Raw genomic sequence first — 9,533 nt, forward strand, 5'->3', positions numbered from 1 at the left:
AATGTATCTGCAACAATAGATAAAAATATTTATCAAATATATTTTATATTACATTTATGTTAAAAAATGTTCAATCACCAAAATATCGAGAGGTAGGTTTTGTAGGTTCAAAATAGGAGTAACGTAAAATTTATAGAATTAAAGGTTCAAAAGAGGAGTAAGTGAATATAAGTGTCAAAGTAGGTTTAAATAAGTATATTGGTCAGTTAAATAGGTTCAAAGTATCTTCAAAAGTTTGAAAGTAGCATCAAAATTTCGACTCGGGTGCCTTATAGCCGATAATTTTTATAGAACGTTAACCATCTTTGTATAAACGTCATTTACAAATTTTTTTCATGGTAATAAATATTTCCAGAACATTTATATGCAAAATCGAAGTAACATGCGTATAAGTGTTTTTTTACGATAATTACATTATTTTGCACGTTGATTTATTATTCTGCTTGAAAATAATATTACCGATTCGCCGCGAATGTACCGGACGTACTGGTCAGGACCGCATCAAGACGACGATGACGACGGTGGCGGCGGATTAATGCACAGCTATCAAGCAAAGAAACCAACGATGAAAAGGTCTCGTATTGATCGCAACATTGCGCAGCAATAGCATACCGCAATATCGAATTCAGCACGAGTACATCGTTTTAACTGTCGAGCGTGCACGAAGAAACGAACGACCCGCTATTCGCCGAATTAGAAACTGGAACACACCGCTTTGATCGTATGCATGCAGGACGTTTCAGTAACACCGAATGATTCCACCAACACTTCGAGAATACAATTGTTTTTATCGAAAAACTCGGTTATCGAACTTCTTTCTGTTGTAAGAAAAAGATTCAGTTTCTATCATTAAATTTCTTTGGAAAATAAAACAAAACCCGTCTTATTGTATTTCTGCAATCTCGGAAAGAATTTCTCTCTATAAATGCGAAGCACGCGTGAACCGAGCCTAAAACGTCGCTCGGTAAAATCAACAATGACGCAAGCCTAGTGCAAATTCAAGCTGATCTGGAACTTCTTCTCGGGTGACACGCAGTGTTCACACCAACTCCCGTAGCACGAACGATAAGAGAAAAAAAGATATATAAGCAAAAAAAGTTGAGCAGGAAGTGATCATTCAACGCCGATTACAATCGAGCGTTGTGTTCCCAGAACTTACTTCATTCGTTGATCAAATTTGCTTAAGATATTGGTTACGTTCATAAAACGCAACACAGTTGCGCGATTGAGAGATTATCTTGTGATTGGATAACACTTTTGGAATCGCGCGATAGATTTTGAGAAATAGTATAGCCTGTCACAAACAGTGATAATTTCTCAATCGTGCAACTGTGTTTTCTTGAACGTAACCAATATAGTTCTGTGCTCTTTTATATAAGATCTTGAAGGTATCAATTTTATCATTTATTCTTTTAAAAGAAAGAGATTCGTCGTGAAGCAAAACGATTTGATTAAAATCAAACTGAAAAATTTGAAAGACACAATAATGAGATATCGAGAGATATACGCGAGTGTGTACACACTTTGTACTATTTGCGTTCACGCAAAATTGTTCGCTCATCGCAATCAGCTCGAAATAGTATTTCTATTTCACTCGGAAATACAGTACCATCTATATATTCTATAACCATACACTTAGTTCACCGAGCGAGAACTTCGTTACCTAGGCGAGAGCCTGCATTCTCTTGTAAAATCAATAAAATGCGGATTGAAGTGCCAAGAGAAATATGTTATATATACATGTTTCCAGAAATAAAACGTAAATATAAAAGACAATTTATACATCGGGTATCAATTTTTTGAGAAGAATTCTCACACAATTTTTCTACCGTCAACGAGAATTTTTATACTTTTTTCGGTTAATGTGTTTTCTTTTATAATTCAAACGGTTACACGCTCCATAACCAGTCGCGTCCGAGAGCCGAACAAAGCGTGTGCATGCGAACGACTGGAATACGGACGAACAGAAACGGTCGTATGTTTTTCTAGAAAGAGCCGTCGTCTAAACGGTACCTCCGGTTCTAGTAAAGCGAGTTTTAAAGGCAATCTGCCAGAGCGCCCGTCTGCGCGCCAGGAGCGTGTCGATCCGGATCGTCACTCGTTTGCGCGTCGATTTTCGGCGACCCGAGGGCTTTGACGTGAGACCTTTTTGTCGTGTTTTAACCGGCGACGTTAATACCGCGGAACATCATTTCCACCAGAATAGTCCAGAATGGAAAAGTGAGATTTTTCTTTAAAAAAAAAAATCTTTTAAACAGAATTCAACTCGTTATTTCCGTCCCATTTTTATCTGCTAGTTTTGAAACAAAGCAACAGACAGTGCAGTAGTGTCACATTGCTGTTGTCGTTGACAACTTTTATTCTTTAGAAAAACAAACAGTTTTTCTTTTCAAACGTTGGCTCATTATTGTTGCGTTTGTATGACAAAACTCGTCGTTAAAGCAGACGTTATCAAGAATTTTTTACACCGCTCACATTTCAACTGTTGAAATGGCAAAAATTTACAAGTTTAGCTGCTGCCTCATTTGTCTTATCCGCCTCGGCTATGGTCTTGTGCGACTTCTATTTATTTTCGAATTTGAAAAACAAAAATGACTCGGTGGAAATAAATTTTCGAGCAACAATGAAATCATCGGTGTCGCGAATGGCTGTAGTTTGGCGAGCTGTCACACAAGCACTATGTGCGATAACGAGCCAGCGTTTGTCATTTGTTTTTCTGAAGAATAGAAACTAGTCAACGACAACTGTCTGCGCGTCGTTTCGGATATTTATCAATCGCCCCCAGACGTGAAAAAAATGTTACACCTTTTTACGTTAAAATTCCGTAATTCTCTAATCGGAGAGTTTCTGTTTTATCACGAAGAAACTAAAAAATTTAAGAGATCTTAGTGTAAACTACCAGATTAGAAGACAATGCGAGCTTCACTACACGCAACTTTGTTTCGTAAGAAAACGTTTCAACATTATCGCGCGATAAAACCCGCAGATAATGATATTTGGTATTCACATCTCACACAAAAAAAATCACATCTCTCTGATAACTCAGCTAGCACACGAATAAACTTCTGCTAAAAATAGCAACTAAGTTGATGCAAAAAGAAAACTACAAAATAACGCCGTTAATTTTATTATCACGTATTTTTTGTTTTTTTTTTAGACTTCCTCTTTAGCTGTCGTCTTATACAATATGTTATTTAAATATATTTTTATTTGATAAAGCGAACGAATTGTTTTATCATATTATCATCATCAGCGCGCCATAAACTGCCACAATATGCGCAGTTATCGTATCGTTCTTATCGCTGACTAATTTGCCAATACCCGGTACGTACCAGTAACCTTCGTTTGGCGATAAACAACTTGTCGCTGATGAATTGAATTTGCAATCGTGTCTTGCGCAGCTTTTTTTAGTCCCATCTCTCATCGTAATAAATTCAATAAATTCTGTCGTACGGAGACAGACCTAACAGTTCTACTCTCTCTGGATTTACGATCACGCGTATCGAGTCATCTTGAGAGTTCAATTGTCTTTTCGATTGTTACTCCACAGAGATACGTGATAAAAATAGTTGTAGAAGTTAACGCGACTAAATCTTTGGAATTTTCTTCTTCTATTGCGATCGCACACAAACTTGGCTCTCTTTTTAGTCTAACATATATTTTTTTAAGAGCATGCGTACAAGATAAAGTTCTTTCCAATAATACTTCACCGACTATTGAAACTCTGTATTTATATTCAAACTACAAAGTCTAAATAAAACGGAAGAAGGCAATGCAAAGTCTAAAGTTTATCAACAGAAATATAAGGCCGATACGAGCCATTCGCAGAATGTTTGTGCGGAAACTAAGCGTGTACATATATATATATATATACATGTAACGAACTATACTTATAAATTTAGCAAATCTAGCATCCCGTATGATTTTAAGAATTGAGATTTTCAATTCAAAAAATACTTGTAAAAATTTATAAGTATAGTTCGTTACATGTATATATATATATATATGTACACGCTTAGTTTCCGCACAAACATTCTGCGAATGGCTCGTATCGGCCTTATATTTCTGTTGACAATTTCACGAGCGTTAAATCTTTCTAAAGTTTATCTTCAGATGGGTTCGTAGCCAATGAGACAGCGATCCATACAACATCTTAGGACGAACTTAACACGGTATTAAATATACAATCTCGAACTATAAATATTATTCTTAGATCTTACATTAGAAGTTTTGAACAGCTGGATTCGATTGTATTGTATATTTCTCATTTCATTCATCCGATATTGAAAAGCACAGTATTGAGGAAAATACCTGTCGAAAGGGCCAAGATACGTCCGTGTCATTAAAAGGAATTTCTTCGCCACCCTGCAAAAGGACGAAAGTCTCGGAGAGAGAAATATCGCTCTCTTCAATTCGTTCGACAAGTCGCTCGACGAGTCGCTTGCGATTGTTTGCAAAGAGTGTCATAGGCACTTTTAACGTTTTTCCGGACCGCCAGAAATATGGTCCCTTTTCTTCGAAGTTTCTGAAATTATGAATTTTTGTGTTAATAAACAGCGTGTTACCACGTGGGATTAAAAAAACCGATCGCCAATAAAAATGACAATATAAAAAATATTTCAAATTTTTCGTTTGAACCTTTTGACGGTGCAATGTTGCTTGAAATTTCGCAGAATTATCGGAGAAATCACCGGCGTAAATAAAACGCTACAACGTTGATAGACACTGAATGGCGTCAGACGTCACGAAACGCTGCACGTAAATAATTATTTTGTGTGTTTCCGATAATATCGCTAGAACTTTCTAAAAAGAAAGTAGATCCGCTGCATTTATCGCTCTTACTCATCGATGCCGCGAGCGCAACATCTTCAACAGCTTTAACATCATTTTTAGCATATGTATTGTAAGATGACTCACTAAAGTTACATCATGATAAAACACATCGTCGCCACGTGTCCAGAAATTCACCAATAATTTACATATATTTTATATGCATACATATATTTTATATAACTACATTAAAAATTTAGATGTAAAACAACTTCAAATAAATTTAATTTATAAATTAATTTTAACATTTCAAGAATTTTTGTTATTTAAACGGATTCTAGAATATCCAATGTTATATATTAGAATATTTCATAAAAACTTATTTTATTACTGTCTCTGTTTAATTTTTCGAGTCACGAGTAAAACAATTTTTTCTTTAATCTAACACATACATAAGAAAAACATAAATATAACTTTTATACATATTTAATAATAAAACAGCTATATGATAAGACGACTTCCAATATTCTGTAGCTAGTAATTATAAAATATACATAAATAGACCCCAAAACATGTCTATTCTCATGAGAGGCAGTAGAAGAGAGGAAGAGGGGAAGAGAGAGAGAGAGAGAGAGAGAGAGAGAGAAAAAGACACGAAGAAAACGAGATGATGTGGCCTCGCATATATGTATTCGGTTTATATTTAAGTCGTGTCATTGGACGGCTCGCGCGTCTCTTGACTGACACAATTCTTGTTCTGCTATATTCTCGAGACGAAACGCGTGACGGCACACAGGAAACTTGGAACGCGCTAACGAGATACACGCACGTTATGTGTATACGCTGTATTTAAACCCCTCTCTGTATCCCGTCCCGCTCCCTCCTACCGCAAGCGTGTAGACGCTACCGCGTTCAAGAGGCATCTCTAAACTTCCACCCGTATACTAATTTAGCTGCTCGGGATCGCGCGTCGCTCTCTTTCTCACTCCCTCTCTCTTTCCTCTCTTTTTAACGTCTACTCGGAAATTATATTTAACCTGGCAGTGAGCACGGCAGTCAGCATTGTAAAGTACTAGACTAGTAATGTAATACTTCATATCGTATGGTACGTACATGTGTATCTGCGAGTCAAATGTTACATTTCTGCTATACCGCACAAATGAACAAAAATAAAAAGCGCACGTTTATCAAACTGATTAATTAGTTTATAAGTCTGTTCTCGAATTTAAGATTGAATATTTGGAGCGAGATGAAGAAAGAGAGAGAGCGCGCGCCGTTATTTGACATCAAACAAAACGGTACACGTTCTCGTTTATGAAAGAAGTGAAAGCATCGCAGGTCAAATGCACGATCGGCATTTTCTGAGTTGAGTTTTCGCATATACTTCCGTCAGTTCGTGTTTGTGAAATGAAATGTGCTGCCGTAAAAACATGCGAGCTATGGAAAGTTCTGCTTGAGAACATTCTCGGAATACAGTGTGTTCAGTACCACAAGTCGCTTATCATCACGAGCTGATTAATTTTTGTACATATTATTGTACATAAATAAAGCATGATGTCAAGTGTGCGTTTAATCGCAATTTTTTGACGCAAAGTAAACCGCACGTGTGCTGTGATATATACAAGAATATTCTCTGATAATATCTTTATTTGCTGATAATATTTAAGCGTGAAAAAAAACTTTCCAGCCTGATAACCAACTCAATTTAATGTTTCATAAATGTTATTAGTTTTTAGAATATTTTAATTAGTAAAATGTTCTTTTTTTTCTAATTTAAAAAAACGTTAAAAATTTTATTACCTGACGTCGAAAAAGATTATATTACTTTTTGACGCAATGTGCGTGCGTGTGTGTTACGTCGCAACCATTTTACAGTTTTGCATCAATTCTTATATCAATATGCAATAATATTGTTTATTCGCGAAAAGAATATACGTAGTAACATTATGGCAGTGAGTGAACATTGAAAAATATTAACGAGTATTTAAAAAAAAAAGAGAGAATTCTAAGAATTCGGAGTCTGCAATCAAAGCCGATTTTTTTTAGCGATGTAACCGACATACTATGTATAGCATGTCACGTGATAACTGCAGAGAAAAACAAACAATACCTTCGTTCCACCCCAATTACATCATCGCGAGAAACGACATATGGCCAGAACTTTCCGCGCTTAAAATCTTTGAACTTGAACATTTCTGTTATAAAAATTTTCTCTCGTCAATATAAAAAAAAATTTTTTTTAAACTACAAACAAATTTAGACCAACTCTCAAGTTCTTACCGCAAATATAATTTACTTAGAAATTTTTATTCTTTTTCTTCTCAAGTGAATGTAGTGCTAAAAAATTTTAGTCAATACGAAGATATTGCCGAAACGTTCGACAGTAAATTCACGAAGTTTGTCTTTGAAACAATGGAAAAAGTCAAGTTGCATTTTTAAAAGAAAGAGATTAGAGTTTCTTCGCGCGTGAAGTAGTCACAAATCGACGCAGCGTATAATTAGAAACAATGAAAACGTCAACAACGCGTCATTAATTCCACACGCAAGTTTCGCGGCAACCTAGAAACCTGCTTGAGCAATCGGGTTTTTCACGAAGAAACACATTTCTTTCGTAGTAGAGACGATGACACGTGAGCGACATGTCAAGTCGCGACACGTGAACGCAGACACGTCATAACAAATGCGACTGGCTATATAAGTATAGCGTCTATCTACGCTATCTATACGTAGCGTCCAATTATAATTATTTCTCTAACGATAAAAATACACGTAACAAATCGAAATAATGATTAAAGTCGGTTCTCTGATATTTACGTTACGTCTCGCTGTACGAATTACTGAACACGCTCTATAAATTTCATATATCTCACACTCGAACTGTTAAAAATATACATTTGATTTTACATATCATTTTCCATAAGAGAGAAAGACCCAGAACGTGTAACAATTAACAAGAAAACCGTTAATTATTTTGACAACGCAAAGTTGCGATTAAAGCTGCGTTTTTACAGTCTCCTATACACAACCCGTTATTATCAGACAGTCCAAAGGTCAAGAAACAAGATTCTAATCTGATTTCCCGCGTATCTAACCTCAAAATTTGTTCAGATAAAAAAAAAGCGCATTCTGTCTATTTCTCTCTCTCTCTCTCTCTCTTTCTCTTCAACTCTCTACTACTACAAAGTAGCGAAGTAAAAAAAATCTTACAGTATCAATTATTAGAACAAGGTGTGATTTTGATTGTCTGAATAATTGAGATTATAAGATTTTTTTTTACTTTGCTACTTCTCATAACTTCAACATGTACATAACTTCTACGAGTGTCGCGCTTCACTTTTCGAGCAGATCAAAACCGTGTTCTATTATTGTCATTATATCAGATATACATGTGATATATATATATATATATATATCTCACACATGAATTTCAAGTGACATTCACGACGATCAGTCAATACACATTGATTGCTCGATAATTTTATCTGTTTAATTACACATTGATTGCTCGATAATTTTATCTGATAATTCGACTGTTTCGATTTTAACACACAGGAAATTTTTTTAACGCTTGTTGTACTATTGTCACGAAAAAGTGTTCGAAACCATTGTAATTTCCACGACATCGATTTTCTTATCACAAAAATATGTATCTACAGATACTTCCATTTGCAATGACGGATACGTCACGCACCTTGCAATGATGCCCGCGGCACGGATCGATTGAATTTTTGTTTGCGCGAACGAACTCGCCGAAAATATATCGGTTTCAAGCAACAATGCATAAATATTTACGCAAAGGACAACGACATTATCGCGCACACAAGTGCATTGCAAGATATATACGTACGAGCCCACGTCATTATTCTCCGCCATGTTTACTCATACAGTATGACAGCAGTGACAGTGCTCTTCGGCTGTCTTTGATCCACGATCCACGACGAATGTGTTCACCGCTGATCGACGATGTTCAGGTGGACACTGCGAAATCTGACTGGAAAAACTGACTTTACTGTCTAGCTTTGTTATCACTTTGTTCGACTTGATGCGCCATAAACTTGACAAGAGACCGCGTCATGTGGATGCACACGTGCGCCACGACAGCCGACGGTAGCCGAGGATACTCGACGGCGGCCGATAACAGCCGAGACGCCGAACGCGGCCGACGACGACCGAAGCGCGCTCAAGCGCCGTGCCGGCCGATGACGCTCTGACGTAACGTTTACCAACACTGCCAGTCAGTCGCCCGCGTTGTTGTTTACCGATTTTTAAATGGCATCATCAACAAACTTCTGTATTGTCGGATATAACTCGTTTTCGGTAAAAAAAAAAAAGCTCGATATGGTTATTATATAACGTATTTAATCAACGAGTCTTTTCGCAATCCGCTGGTCTTGTCGACATTATTGCGTACAAATGTATTTTCAACCAAAGATACATACAAACAATTACATAAAACTCACGTAAATAAAGATTAGATTATCTAATCTAATCAGATTAGAGTATCTCTTGTTTTTTTTTTTTTTTTTTCGATTTGAGTAAGAAAACTTCACATTCCTCTATTTAGTTAGAACTAATTTTCCTGTTTACACCCACGGATTACCGGAAGGCTAATCTCGCAACGTGCATTTCGACGAGCGCGTGTTTCATTGCACGCACGTACTTACGTATTTAAGTGTGTTGTGTCTTTTGCAACATCGAATTAGGGTCGCTCGCGCGTCTTTCCATATCACGCGTCGGATCTGTGTCAACGCGCGGACAAGGTC

The 9,533-nt window shown here is 36.5% G+C and overlaps 1 protein-coding gene across 1 annotated transcript in view; it reads right to left on the bottom strand.

Annotated features, from left to right (window-relative positions):
* The window catches only part of LOC109852888 (xaa-Pro dipeptidase), a 22,470-nt gene extending 13,583 nt beyond the window's left edge, over positions 1 to 8,887 (bottom strand). Inside the window, exons 1-2 of the mRNA XM_020424479.1 lie at positions 8,618 to 8,887; positions 4,312 to 4,525 (exon numbers count right to left, since the gene is read on the bottom strand). Coding sequence (XP_020280068.1) covers positions 4,312 to 4,525; positions 8,618 to 8,643 — 240 coding nt within the window. The 5' untranslated portion in view covers positions 8,644 to 8,887. The remainder of the gene's footprint in view (positions 1 to 4,311; positions 4,526 to 8,617) is intronic.
* Positions 8,888 to 9,533: the final 646 nt, after the last annotated feature.

Source organism: Pseudomyrmex gracilis, unplaced genomic scaffold, assembly GCF_002006095.1.
Source record: "Pseudomyrmex gracilis isolate BER0280 unplaced genomic scaffold, ASM200609v1 scaffold_0, whole genome shotgun sequence".
NCBI classification, from domain to species: domain Eukaryota; kingdom Metazoa; phylum Arthropoda; class Insecta; order Hymenoptera; family Formicidae; genus Pseudomyrmex; species Pseudomyrmex gracilis.